Genomic DNA, 15,193 nt, shown 5'->3' with positions numbered 1-15,193 from the left:
TTTGTGAAAGATCATGTTGCCTAAAGTAACTTTTTTATTACTTGATTGCATACTTCTATCAATTTATTCTTTTTTACTTCAAGAATATAAACTATTCACATTAATTTCCATGGACTTACTCTTTAAGGCTCTTCTGATTCCCTAAAGTGGTCTTGTTCTAGGTATTTTCCTCTTTGGGAAGAAACATTTCTTCTGCATCCTGCAGCTCTCACATATGAGTCAGTAGTCATTCTTCTTACATCCACTCTTTTGGGTATATGTTTAATTTGAAAATTGTATGTTTGGTTTCAAGAAATATTTTTCTCCTGTTTTTTTTTTTTTTTTCTCATTATTAATATTGGTCTAAACATACTACCAAGTAATCCTTATGACACTGCTAACCCATTTTTTTCCTGGAGATGTTCTCATCTCCATATTTTGAAATTTTCAAACATCAATAACTTCATATATAAAATCTGCATATCAAATATATATATTAATAATCTAAATATTTTTCATTATGCATTAAGAAATGAGGAAAAGGCTGGGGCCGCAGCTCAATAGGATAATCCTCCACCTGCGGCGCTGGTACCCTGGGTTCTAGTCCCGGTTGGGGCGCTGGTTCTGTCCGGGTTGCTCCTCTTTCAGTCCAGCTTTCAGTTGTGGCCCAGGAAGGCAGTGGAGGATGGCCCAAGTGCTTGGGCCCTGCACCTGCATGGGAGACCAGGAGAAAGCACCTGGCTCCTGGCTTCGGATCGGCGCAGCGCACTGGCCATAGCAGCCATTTGGGGAGCGAACCAACGGAAGGAAGACCTTTCTCTGTCTCTCTCTCTCACTCTCTCTCTCTCTCTCTCACTGTCTAACTTTTCCTGTCCAAAAAAAAAAAAAAAAAAAAAAAGAAAAGAAAAAAAATGAAATGAGGATAAGAGACCAAAATGCAATTGAGATAAATTTATCTTATCTGTCTCAACATTCTTTAACTTATTATCTATTTCAGTTTAACACAGCCTATGTGGAAAATACTTATCAACTCAAATTTTTATTTTTTCTTATCATTACTCAGATTTGTTTTCCCCTTTCTGAAACAAAGTCCTTCTTCTCAGTGGGCAAGAAAACAACACTCCCAAGCATTAGGATTCAGTAGCCAAATGTTCCTATAGAAAAGCGATATCCAGATGCAACAGTGAAAATTCTAGATTTCCCTTCAGGACTCTTTTCTACTGATAGACTATCTGGTTAACTTAATCAATTACTCCTTTGCTTCCTGGAATCCCCCATCCTTTAAACATAATTCTAAAGAAGAATGTACAAACCTGCATCCTACACATGAATGGTGTCTTTCTTGTTTTCTTATTTACTATTTTTTTTTAATTTTTATTTAGTAAATATAAGTTTCCAAAGTACAGTTTATGGATTACAATGGCTTTTCCCTCCCATAACTTGCCTCCCACCCTCACCCCTCCCATCTCCCGCTCCCTCTCCCATTCCATTCACATCAAGATTCATTTTCAATTATCTTTATATACAGAAGATCAATTTAATATGTATTAAGTAAAGATTTCATCAGTTTGCACCCACACAGAACATAAAGTGTAAAATACTGTTTCAGTACTAGTTATAGCATTAATTCACATTGAACAACACGTTAAGGACAGAGATCCCACATGAGGTGTAAGTGCACAGTGACTCCTGTTGTTGACTTAACAAATTGGCACTCTTGTTTATGGCGTCAGTAATCTCCCTAGGCTCTAGTCAGGAGTTGCCAAGGCTATGGTAGCCTTTTGAGTGAGCCAACTCCGATCTCATTTAGACAAGGTCATAGTCAAAGTGGAAGTTCTCTCCTCCCTTCAGAGAAAGGTACCTCCCTCTTTGATGGCCCCCTTCTTTCTACTGGGATCTCACTCACAGAGATCTTTCATTTAGGTGTGTTTTGTTTTGTTTTGGTTTTTTTTTTTTTTTTTTTTTTTTTTTTTTTTGTCAGAGTGTCTTGGCTTTCCATGCCTAAAATACTCTCAGGGGCTCTTCAGCCAGATCCGAACGCCTTAAGGGCTGATTCTGAGGCCAGAGTGCTGTTTAGGAAATCTGCCATTCTATGAGTCTGCTGTGTATCCTGCTTCCCATGTTGGGAATTTTCATAAGATATTAGTCTTTTTTCATAAATGTAATGGATTTTTAAGTTTTTGTAACAATTAAAGCTGTGTTGGCTTTTTTTCTCAGTCTTTACATAACTGTTTCTTTTTGGACCATATTCCCAGTCTGTATCTTGGTCACAGGATATTGGTTTTCTCCACATCGGTGATTGGGCCTATTTGGTCATCATCCACTTGTTAAATACAAATACTTTCTTAATTAGAAGGGGATCTGTGTAGCTGATGATGATGTTATCTTTCAATTAGAAAGTGAGGCAGTTTCTCTCCCGCATCAGGTGAGTAGGAATTCTAAGAGATATTTACTGAACAAGATTAAGTTTACAAAATGTAGGCTTCGAGTAAGATGTGGGAACTGAGAACTATTGTGAATCTGTAGATATTCACATGAAGAATAATTTTCTATAGTTGCCAACATTCTCATTAAAATATAAGATTTATCCAGATAGCACACAATCTCTTTCAAACAGAAATTTGGTTAATCCCAGCTATTTGTATGCTATACACTGGTTGGTTGAGTTGCTCCAGAAACAGATTTTAAATTGATTTTCCTCTTTTGAAGCTGAGTTTTTATACTCCCCTGATGTTGTCCAGGTGAGTAATTCATATAGGATTTTAGAAATGGGATAGATTTCTATCTCTCTAGCCTCCTCTTGATATGGTATAGATTTAAGTCTCCATCTCATTCACCAACACAATCTCAGCCCCTTTGATCTTTCAAAATTTGTTAAAATCTTTGCTTCTGTGATGGATTTATTGTGCTCAGCACTAACAAAATGTGTTTTTTGTATGAGGATAGGGAGCCAACTATTTTTAATTCAATCAGAGATGTCGAATGTAAATGCTATTTATTCTCGTATTTTAAAATTATAATCTATTTTTATATTTCCTATAATTATATTTTTACACATGCACTATTTTTCTCAAATTCATTTGTTAATGTTTATTTGATGCTTTTTAATTTGTCTAGATTTGTTATACATTGCATCTTGCATTTTTGTGTTTTATAAATTTTCAAATAATTTCAAATTTAGGAAAACATTGTTCTAGGAACTCCGATAATCATTAAGATATTTGAATAAGCAATCCTATCAATATTCACTTTCTAGTACACACAGGTATTTTCACATGCACTTTCTCAATCAATCTTCTACCTTGACGTGAAAATTGTAACTTCATATATTAGCTAAAATTTTATGTTTTTTTTTTTGCTACATTATGTTGTTATTGCATGTGACAGGTCTCTTTCCTCTTATGTGCAATGCTTGTAGGTCCTATTTTTATGGTTAAGTAATATTCCATGTGAAAATAGCACTTTTTTGTATATAACTCTTCTGATAGCCATATTATACAGATTTGAAGGGTTTATCAATGAAGATTTGAATTTTGCCTTTTGTGCACGTTTCCTCCTGAGTGAAACCTAAAATCAAATTGCTGTGTCATAGCATAAGTGAATTTTAACTTTATAAGAAATGCTGAAACCTGTTAAAATGTGATTATAATTTTTTTCCCTTTTTTTAAAGAATTATTTTATTTGTTTGAAAGACAGAGTTACAGAGAGAGAGAGAGAGCCAGAGGGAGATCTCTTCCATTTCTCTGGTTCAGTCCCCAAATGACTTCTACAGACAGAGCTGAGCTGATTGGAAGTCAGGAGCTTCTTCCGGGTCTCCCATGCAGGTGCAGGGACCCAAGGAATTGGGCCATCTTCTACTGCTTTCCCAGGCCATAGAAGCAAGCTGGATTGGAAGAGGAGCAGCCAGGACTTGAACCGGTGCCCATATGAGATGCCAGCACTGCAGACTGGGGCTTTAACCTGCTGTGCCACAGCTCCGGCCCCATCATCTTTTTCAGTTACACTGAAGAATGAGGTTTCTGCTTGTTCAGTGTCTGCTGTAATATCTGCAATGGTTCATCATTTTAATTTCGACATTCTGGAGACTGTGTAGCGGTAACTGAATATGGTTTTAATTTGCATTTTGCTGCTTACTGCTGAGGTGGTTCATTTTTATGTGCTCATTAAGCATCATGTATCTTATGCGAAATATGATTTCCAATCATTTGTTCAGTTTTTATTGGATTGTTTATTTTTTATTGTTGAGTATATGAGTTTTGTATAAATTCTGAATAAGATTATTTTGTTCAATATACAGATGAACAATATTTTCCTGATTTGCTTTGACTTTTCAATTTGTTAATTGTGACTTTTGGTGAACAGAATATTTTAATTTTCAAAACGTCCAATTTTTCTTTAATGAATAGTGCTGCAGTGACCTATCTCAGAAATATTTATTTACTGATTTTTTCTTATGAAATCTTTACAGTATTAGTATTTAGATTTATGTCTATGATTCATTCCAGACTAATTATTTTGAAAACAGTAATAAGGCATCAAGGTTGGTGAAGACTTCTTTCCAAATGTATATCCACTTTATTAAAATATAGTTTTGTTTTGTCCATTGAATTACTTTGATATCATCATTGCAATGATGAAATCGTTCCTTTTTGGAAACTCTATTGCATTTCAATACCTCATTTTATAACCTTTAACCCATGTCACAAAATATTGCAAGATATTTATTTATTATCTCCTTAACTACTTTTTAAAAATTGCCCTATTATACAAACAAGAGAAAGCATAAATATATAAACAAGTAACTTGCTCAAATGCACCACTAGTGGATGTTTTAGAATTCTATCCCAGGGGCTGGTGCTGTGGCACAGCTGGTTAACACTCTGGCCTGAAGCGCCAGCATCCCATATGGGTGCTGGTTCGAGACCCGGCCCCTCCTCTTCCGATCCAGCTCTCTGGTATGGCCTGGGAAAGCAGTGGAGGATGGCCTGGGTCCTTGGGCCCCTGCACCCACATGGGAGACCTGGAGGAAGCTCCTGGCTCTTGGCTTCGGATTGGTGCAGTTCTGGCCATTGCAGCCAATTGTGGAGTGAACCATAGGATGGAAGACCTCTCTCTCTCTCGGCCTCTCCTCTTTCTGTGTAACTCTGACTTTCGAATAAATAAATAAATCTTTAAAAAAAAGAATTCTAGCCCAGATGTGACTCCATTACTCGTGGCAGTTCTCTAACTCACATTCTCTCAGCAAGCATTAAAGAATCCCCCAAATACACCAGTTGATAAATATGAGTATCTAACACTCTTCTAAGTAACAGGAGGGTGTATAATATGTTTCTTCCTTCAGAATGTCTACAATTAAATGGTGGCAATCTGGAGAGTAGAAAATTTTTCATGTATATAAGTATTAATATGCATGATGTGTCAAAATTAAGTATCCTGGAAGGTATGCTTTTCATGTGTGTCAGAATATCACATAAAAAAGAACCTTAATATAATTCCCTAAAATATTTTTACTTGTTGGCAGAAACAAACAAATTAAAATGTCTCCATGTCTTCTACCCACTGGCTTTTGTCCTATAATAAGCAGACAAAGCCACTCAGTACGTCTGACAGTCTGGATCTATGCACACTATGTCTGAATTATTACTCACCATTTGTTACCCTGCTAATAAAAACAGTATAATATGCTATCTTGTCACATTAAATCTGCAATGGAAATCTTATTATATTTCAAGAAACGGTTTATCATGTTATCTAAAATACTTGTGTAGAACAAGGTTTGCCACCATTCCTGTGGCTACTAACGAAATACAGATAGGGCTAAAAGTTGTAACATTAAGCTTTTCAACTTTTTATAACACACAAGAGTACTGAGCGGTTAGTGCCTTTCCACCAAATCGGCAGGACAGAGCTATGGCTCCGGATATCACAGTCGTGAGTCATATCGTGATGCTCCTAGGTATTCACAACACAATGCTGTTTTTTTCTTTAAGTAAACATAATGAAATATCTTATCAAGCAAAGAGAAAACAAAAGATGTTGAATGAAAGAAAATTAACCCATGATAATTTCCTTAAAGTAGTTACTTAGGAATGAGTGTTTGGTTCCTTGGTAAAGACACAAGCTTTGGACACTCTCATCTCATGTCAGAATGCCTGGGCTCCAGTCCTGGCTCCCTCCTAATTCCAGCTTCCTATGAATGCACATTCTGGAAGGTAGAAAATGATGGCTTAATTACCTGGGTCCCTGTAACCCAGGTAGGAAACACAGGTGTGTGCCTGGCTCCTAGCTTTAGCTTGGCCCAGCCCCAGCTATTGTGGGCATATTGGGAGTGGACCAGCAATTGAGAATTGTATTTCTGTCTTTTCTTTCTCTGGCTCTAAAATTAGCAAGTAAAATGAAATTAAAATTAAAAAGTGGTTACATAAAAATGATAATACTATAGTAAACTAGTTCAAAGATAAAAATTAGTTATTATATTTATTTTAAGCCATTAGATCATTGGGTTTTGTTGCCCAAAACTTCTCTGTTTTTTAAACAATTACTTATTTATTTGAAAGTCAGAGTTACAGAGAGAGAGAGAGAGAGAGAGAGACTTCCCATCTGCTGGTTCACTCCACAGATGGCTGCAATGCCCAGAGTCGGGCCAGGCTGAAGTTAGGAGCCAGGAGTTTCATCTAAGATTCCCATGTGGGTGGCAGGGACCCAAACATTTGGATCTTCTTCTACTGCTTTCCCCAAGGCATTAGCAGGGAGCTGGATCAGAAGTGGAACAGCCAGGATGAACTGGCACCCATATGGAAGGCTGGCACTGCAGGTGACAGCTTTACCCACTGTGCCTCAGTGCCAGCCTCTTCTCAGAATTTCTATAGTAGAGACTTAAAGCTGCAGGGCTTTATCTGTAATTAGCTTAGGGTAGGTAATACACTGAATAAAACCAAAACAGAGAACAAAACACTAAATAAGAATCACAATTATTACAGGAAACTTGATCCTCCTTCTACCATAGTACTATTATCAATATATCAAAAAACTTAAAACCACATACATGCCATATGAACATATTATCACCATAGTTGGTAATGCTATTGAAAATACTTGGAATCAAGATTTAAAATGAATAACGTTCACTACTTGTGTTTTTTTCTTAATTCATCTCTACTCTAGATCTTTATGATTTACGGAAAGGAAATTTTTTAGTATAATGTACATACACTTTGTGATTTGACACATGAGGAAAGTAAGCATTTGTTACCTATTCCAAATTAAGTTAAATATGTATTTATAATTTAAGGCATATTCATTAGCAAAACATAGGAAACAGTTCAGAAATAAAAAAATTTCATGAGTTCCAGAAAACATTTTTAAAATGTTAATTTTATCAAATAATGAAAGAAACACAATTCAAGGAAAGCTGTTCACTATTCAGTTCCATAAGAGTTCATTTAGTGATTCTGTCCATGTAATTATTTTCTCTAAATATTTATTTCACCTTTGTTTTACCAATTTCCTGCTCAACACCTTAATGTTCTCATGCTAGTGCTCGTTAAGGAATTAGGGACTTGCAAGGAGTGTAGAGTATCAAGCATCTCTACTCACACTTTTAGTCTTAGTGCAGAAACTTCCGTTTTTGTAATCTTATTAGGGAAAAATGCAAACGCAATGGGGAAAGCAATGGGGAGGGAGGAAGGGAGTGGGGGGGGGAAGGAAGGAAGGAAGGAAGGAAGGAAGGAAGGAAGGAAGGAGTAAAAGGAGGGAGGGAGGGATGATATCTAGAATTTCCTTTGGGAAGTGGAGAACATCACTGTTAAATAGTTGAATCTTGTTTTGGAGAATACCACATGATTATCTCCCTGCTAAAGAGAGAAAGAAAATTCTATCTACACTATTCCTCTCAAGACTTGGGTTACCTCATTTAAAAGCCTCTAGGACATTACTGTTAATACTGTGCTATTGGTGCAGAGGCAGCTGACATGAGTCCGTCAGTTATCAGTAGCACAAGGCAGAGTAGATTTCAGGTTTTCTGCAGTGCTATTAAAAGAGTTTGCTTTTCAAGTCTCTACATGTGTGTGCAGAGTGTGTGTGTATGTGTAATTTTTGTGCTTCTGTTTCAAATAACCTGTTCTATGTCTAGAAAGGTGGATGATAATAAAAACTGATAGATCTGAATCACCATAAAGTTAAAATGTGATATGCTCACAGGATACCTTAATACATGTACATTGTTAAAGCATACAGTTTTTTCAAAGATAAAAAAAAAAAAAAACATCAGTGTCACGAGTTAGAAGACTCCTGCATAGCTCAGTGAGCCCTTGAATTTGGCCTTAAACCTGGAGAAGGTGTCTTTGTTGTTGCCCCATCAGAGTCTGCACCTATATACTTTAAGAAAAATAGTCATCTTTTATTCAAGCCTTTCTTGATTTTTTCCTAACAAGACCAAAGCAAGTTTCCACAAGAGACATTTATGGTAAGAATGCAAATAAGGGTTAGGTTTAACCTACACAGGACCCTAATCAACCAGATCTTAATCAACCAGATCAGTCCCCAATCTCAGGCAAACTGCTTTATTCACTTTTCTTAGCATTTCAAGGGGCAGATTCACCTTTAACTCAAAGTAATCAGTCTTTCTCCCAGAGTACCGCTGATGTATCAATGAATCAACCAAGTTTGTCACTGACATCATTTATGCATACTGAGCTTTTCATTTTTGCATAATTATGGTACCCAAATGGAGCATAAAGTGAAATGCTGAACCTACAATCAGCCTTGTTTCTGATCCTGAAATCTTGAATACTTTACCCAGCCTTCCTTCTGAAGGTGTCGCTACTCTTCCTTCGGAAACTTCTATGATGGCTCTCACAAAGGGACTTGTATTTTAGGCACCAGAATTCACTAAGACCCAGCATTCCCCTCTCCCACCTCAGTAGAATCTTAAAAACTCAGAAATAATTTGCTCTAAAATATTTTTTTAAAAATTTTTCTGATTGTTACTTTTTAATTTATTAATACAGGGAGAGCAGATTTCATGAATTTCATAGATAGGATTCCAAGAACATGATACTTTTCTGTCTCCCTTCCTCCTCCTCCTCCTTTCTTTCCTTTTTTTGTCTTGATTTTTTGAAATAACACACTTTCAATTTACTTTATAGTAACAGGCTCAACACTCCTCTAAACAAAGAGCTGTACAAGTGAACAGTAGTAAGATTACTGTTCCACAGGGCATAAACAGGGGTTGTGGACAATAATCAAGTCACAAAAAGTCAGTTTAGTTAGATACACATTTTTTTGTTTTGTTTTTGTTTTGGTACTCTATATATTAGCTACAGCCAATCAGAGAAAACCTATGAAATTTCTCTTTTGGGGTCTAGCTTATTTCACCAAGCATAATGGTCTCCAGTTACATCCATTTTGATGCAAAAGACAGGATTTCATTCTGTTTTATGACTAAGAAGTATTCCATCATGTATATGTCCCACATTTTCTTTTTCCAGTCATCAGCTGAAGGACGTCTGGGTTGATTCCATATCCTAGCCATGGTGAATCGAGCGGCTGTAAACATGGGGGTACAGATAACTTTCATTGGCTGATGTAATTTCATTTTGGTATATTAACCTTGGAGAAAGCATTGGTTTTACAACCAAAACAATGTGCCAACAATTTCAAGTTTGGTCACTTACCAGATTTGACATTTCAAGGAAGACATTGACCTCTGAGGCTCTCAATTCTCTTAGTAAAATCATAAAATAGTGATAATAGCTCCTTTCCAGATTATTTGTGAGGATATGCTGTAGATGAACAGGTGAAATTCTGGACCACATCACCCTCTGACATTTACAATGTCCAAATCAAGCCTAACCAGGCCTCTTTTTACCAAAGAATTAGGTGTCTCCCACCTATTCCTTATACAAGCAATAGGCCAATCATTAATTTATACTGCATATCAAGGCCATTAAGACCCATCCCTCAGTGATAAGCAATAGTCCCTAAAGTAAAACACCTCCCTTAGCAAAGGGGATGATGGGATATCTCCATTCCCAATTCACTGGGGGCGGGGGGAGGGGGACAAACAAGAATTAAACCAGTGAAGAGTGATGCTTTGGTCCAAACTGAAGTATAGCAAACTTGGGACTTTTTATTTAGCAATGCCTCCTAGACTTTTCAAAAGATTTTCCTAAGAGTATGTATAGCTAACTAACCCCATGTCTGAGTTCACTAAGCTAGGTACAGCTCTTTTCCCACACTGAAAACTGTCTTTTTCCTTAGAATCAATGAGCTACTCCCTGAGAGTAACAAAAAGGTAAAGTTGCAGGGAAATTATTTCTATCAGTCAAATACCAAAGTCTTCATGCCTCTCCTTCTACCTAAAAATAGAAAGAGCAGTGTAACCACACCATCATTAAGCCTTTCCATTTTACTTTTTTTATGTCAGTAGTTCTTTAAGTGTGATGAGAGAACTCTGGAGGTTCCCATGAACTGTGGAGTTTGTGAAATCCTGCCTTTTCAAGGTGCATATCTGTGTTAGAGCAGATTTTCTTCAAATGCTTCTGCTGAAGCAAGATGTCAAGTGAGGTTGAATACAGAATCAGAAATGAGAATCCGGTTGACTTCTATGAAGCCCACCAATGAAACTGAAAAATTTTCAAACAATTCCACTCTTCTTTCTCATACTTAGCTTGAGTGCAGAACTACTTTTAATTTATTTATATTAACAAGTTGTTATCTGTTTCCATAATGAAATATCTAAGATGCAATAATAACCTTTTTTAATTTTTTTTTTGCCAGGCAGAGTTAGACAGTGAGAGAGAGAGAGAGAGAGAGAGAGAGAAAGATCTTTCTTTTTCCATTGGTTCACCCCCCAAGCGGCCGCTACAGCCAGCGCTGTACTGATCCGAAGCCAGGAGCCAGGTGCTTCTCCTGGTCTCCCATGTGGGTGCAGGGCCCAAGCACTTCGGCCATCCTCCACTGCACTCCCTGGCCACAGCAGAGAGCTGGCCTGGAAGAGGGGCAACCGGGACAGAATCCGACGCCCTAACCGGGACTACAACCTGGGGTGCCGGCACCACAGGAGGAGGATTAGCCTAGTAAGCCGGGGCGCTGGCCCACAATAATAACCTTTTAAAAAAGAGATTTGTTTATCTTCTGGTTTTGGTGGCTGAAAACACAGACAGCATGGCCACAGCTCTGGGGAGGCCCCTCTTTCTGTACCATTTTATCGTGGATGACCCAGGTGGGAAGCAGAGATCACAGGATGATGATCCGCCCCCGTGTCCCCCGCGCAGGACCCTGGTGGGCCTGGGCAGCCCGGTGAGGACCTGCGGGCCGCTGATGGATGAGGACGTGGTCAGGCTGCGGCCCTGTGAGAAGAAGCGGCTGGACATCCGCGGCAAGCTGTACCTGGCGCCCCTCACCACGTGCGAGAACCTACCCTTTCGGCGGATCTGCAAGCGCTTGGGGGCCGACGTGTCGTGCGGGGAGATGGCCGATGGCCATGTGCACCAACCTCCTGCAGGGCCAGACGGCCGAGTGGGCGCTGCTGAAACGCCACGAGTGCGAGGACGCCTTTGGGGTCTAGCTCGAGGGAGCGTTCCCAGACACCATGACCAAGTGCGCCGAGCTGCTGAACCGCACGCTCGACGTGGACTTCGTGGACTTCAACGTCGGCTGCCCCATCGACCTCGTGTACAAGAAGGGCGGCGGCTGCGCGCTCATGAGCCGCACGGCCAAGTTCCAGCAGATCCTGCGGGGCATGGACCAGGTGCTGGACGTGCCGGTGACCGCGAAGATCCGCACGGGCGTCCAGGAGCGCGTGAACCTGGTGCACCGCCCGCTGCCCGAGCTGCGGGCCTGGGGCGCGGCGCTCGTCACGCTCCACGGCCGCTCGCGGGAGCAGCGCTACAGCCGGCAGGCCGACTGGGACTACATCGCGTAGTGCGCCAGGGCCGCCAGTCCCATGCCGCTGTTCTTTCTGCAACGAGGACGCCAACCGCGCCGTGCAGACCGGGGTGGCCGGCGTCATGGTGGCCCTCGGCGCCCTGCTGAAGCCCTGGCTGTTCACGGAGATCAGGGAGCAGCGGCACTGGGACATCTCGGCCTCCGAGCGCCTGGACGTCCTGCGCGACTTCACCCGCTACGGCCTGGAGCACTGGGCCTCGGACACGCAGGGCGTGGAGAAGACGCGCCGCTTCCTGCTCGAGTGCTGTAGTTCCTGTGCCTGTGGGGCTGCTGGAGCGACTCCCACAGAGGATCAACGAGTGGCCGCCCTACTACCTGGGCCGGGACCACCTGGAGACGCTCATGGCCGGCCAGTGGGCGGCCAACTGGACCCGCATCACCGAGATGCTCTTGAGGCCGGTGCCGCCCAACTTCGTCTTCCTCCCGAAGCACAAGACCAACGCCTACAAGTAGCCCCGCACGAACAATAAAGTTTATTCTTCTAAAAAAAAAAATGATCATTCCTCCCAAAGACCAGATTTCCCAGTGGCAAAAATGTTAGCAGATGAATTTGGAACTGCATCCAACATTAAGTCACCAGTAAACCGCCTTTCAGTCCTGGGAGCCATTACATCTGTACAACAAAGACTCAAACTTTATAGCAAAGCACCTCCAAATGGTCTGGTTGTTTACTGTGGAACAATTGTAACAGAAGAAGGAAAGGAAAAGAAAGTCAACAATGACTTTGAACCTTTCAAACCAATTAATACGTCATTGTATTTGTGTGACAACAAATTCCATACGGAGGTTCTTACAGCACTACTTTCAGAGGACAGCAAGTTTGGCTTCATTGTCATAGATGGTAGTGGTGCACTTTTTGGCACACTGCAGGGAAATACAAGAGAAGTCCTGCACAAATTCACTGTGGATCTCCCAAAGAAACACGGTAGAGGAGGTGAGTCAGCCTTGCGTTTTGCCCGTTTAAGAATGGAAAAGCGACACAACTATGTTCGGAAAGTAGCAAAGACTGCTGTACAGCTGTTTATTTCTGGGGACAAAGTGAATGTAGCTGGTCTTGTTTTAGCTGGATCAGCTGACTTTAAAACTGAACTAAGTCAATCTGATATGTTTGATCGGAGGTTGCAATCAAAAGTTTTAAAATTAGTTGATATATCCCATGTTGGTGAAAATGGATTCAACCAAGCTATTGAGTTATCTACTGAGGTCCTCTCCAACGTGCAATTCATTCAAGAGAAGAAATTAATAGGACGATACTTTGATGAAATCAGTCAAGACTTGGCAAGTACTGTTTTGGAGTTGAAGATATGCTAAAAGCTTTGGAAATGGGAGCCGTAGAAATTCTAATAGTCTATGAAAATTTGGATATAATGAGATACATTCTTCATTGCCAAGGCACAGAAGAGGAGAAAATTCTTTACCTAACTCCAGAACAAGAGAAGGATAAACCTCATTTCACAAAGAGGACAGGAACATGAGCTGATCAAGAGCATGCCCCTGTTGGAATGGTTTGCTAACAACTATAAAAAATTTTGGAGCTACATTGGAAATTGTCACAGATAAGTCACAAGAAGGATCCCAGTTTGTGGAAGGATTTGGTGGAATTGGAGGTATCTTGCAGTACCAAGCAGATTTCCAGGGAATGGAATATCAAGGAAGAGATGATGAATTTTTTGACCCTGATGACTACTAGGTAGTCGACATGGGTCCGGCAAAACGTGCCTTGCCCTCCAGCATCCAACCCAAGGAGCATACCTGTGGTGGAATCCAAACAGATCCCTGCCTTACAATTGGAACATTTCCAGAACTCAATCCATGAGCATTGGATATCGAAAAGAAAACCGAAACAAAACCAGGCCCAACCCTACACTTTCGTTTGTCATGGTGTCAGCGCAGCAGCCTACAACTAAGTTCCTAAATGCCACTTTGGACTAATTTTAAAAAGAATCCCAATTTTTACTTTTACTCGATGGTGAAATTGGTTGCTCTTGTGTTTTATGAAAAAATTATTTTTTAACCTTCATACATAGAAGCAAAAATACTTTAACTGCTGTAAACCTTCAAAAGTTAATAGAAGTGAGATCATACTGGTTTGTTTCTTATTTTGATTGGAGAAAAATTAAATTGCTGCATTTCGCAGTGACCCATTTACATGGCATTCTCAGCTTAGACTGCATAAGAAGAAATATATGCGGTGAAATGTTGGAACCATTTCTCTCTTGGTCTCTGTTTAATGTTGAAAGGGTGAGCTAATAGGAGGCAATGTCATCTTCACTCCCTCACACTCTCCCTTCTCCTACAGACTGTCAATTTCAAGGATGCAAACTGCATTGCAAGGTCAAACTGACCCAAGAAGCATCTGGGCCAGTGCACTGTTTACTTCCATGTGTTTGGCAGCCACTTTTGGGCACAGCATTTGGGAGCCCTTTGTATCAGGGGACAGGGAAGGGCCTAGTACTTGTTCTTTATAACAATCTCTAGGAAAGCTAAGCAGGGTCCCTTTAACCTCTCCCATGGGCAGGAGTCTCGATAACCTTACCACCTACCATAAGATTCCACATCTCATGTCACCACACTTGGGACCAAGCTTGTGAAACGTGTGCTCACAGGGACAAAGTACTGGGGAAAGGCTTATCATTAATATATATAAAGACACATGTAAATATTTGTTAAAGTGTTTGCTTTAACTCCAATTTGCCAAATCACTTCAAAGATACTCGAAAAAATGAGTCCAAAAGATCTTCAGTCTAAGAAGTGACAGTGTCAGAATTCACACAATCTGAAACTGCATTCAATATTTTTCATATTTCTCCTATCAAAGGCTGATTCCTCTAATTACTTAGCCTGTTGTGATCATAAAATAGCTTCTGTACACAACTTCTGTACTCCACATAGGAGTACAGGTTGTAGTTCTAAAAGTCTTTTATTTGCCTTCTCTCATTAAAATCCACCAAAGTAGATTTTATCATTATTTTCAAGACAAATGGAATAAAATTCATACAAATATCTTGGTCACCAAGATTGCAGACTAGCAGGTAGTCAATGCCCATTGACCTTGAATCTATAAAACTTTTCAGGTACGCCTAAAATTCAATCAAAAGTCAAATCATGAAATTGTTCTTCACTCCACTGCCAAGGTCATAGTTAAATTGCCATCCACAAAAGCAAATCGCTGAATGGAAATATACTTTTATATTTGTGCTGTGTGTAGCACTTACCAAAAACAAAACAAAACAAATGAAAACCTTCTAGAAAAATTGAAGTGACT

The 15,193-nt window shown here is 39.9% G+C and overlaps 1 protein-coding gene and 1 pseudogene across 1 annotated transcript; both read left to right on the top strand.

Annotated features, from left to right (window-relative positions):
• Positions 1–11,277: 11,277 nt before the first annotated feature.
• LOC100348232 (tRNA-dihydrouridine(47) synthase [NAD(P)(+)]-like) lies at positions 11,278–12,381 on the top strand. Its single transcript, XM_008261938.4, is given in 4 exon segments — positions 11,278–11,457; positions 11,459–11,937; positions 11,939–12,181; positions 12,183–12,381. Coding segments are annotated over 4 exon segments (1,077 nt in total). The 5' UTR covers positions 11,278–11,301.
• A 40-nt stretch (positions 12,382–12,421) lies between these two features.
• Positions 12,422–14,068, top strand: LOC100347985 (eukaryotic peptide chain release factor subunit 1 pseudogene; annotated as a pseudogene).
• Positions 14,069–15,193: the final 1,125 nt, after the last annotated feature.

Source organism: Oryctolagus cuniculus, chromosome 14 (assembly GCF_964237555.1).
Source record: "Oryctolagus cuniculus chromosome 14, mOryCun1.1, whole genome shotgun sequence".
Lineage (NCBI taxonomy): Eukaryota > Metazoa > Chordata > Mammalia > Lagomorpha > Leporidae > Oryctolagus > Oryctolagus cuniculus.
This window is presented reverse-complemented; position numbering and strand designations above follow the sequence as displayed.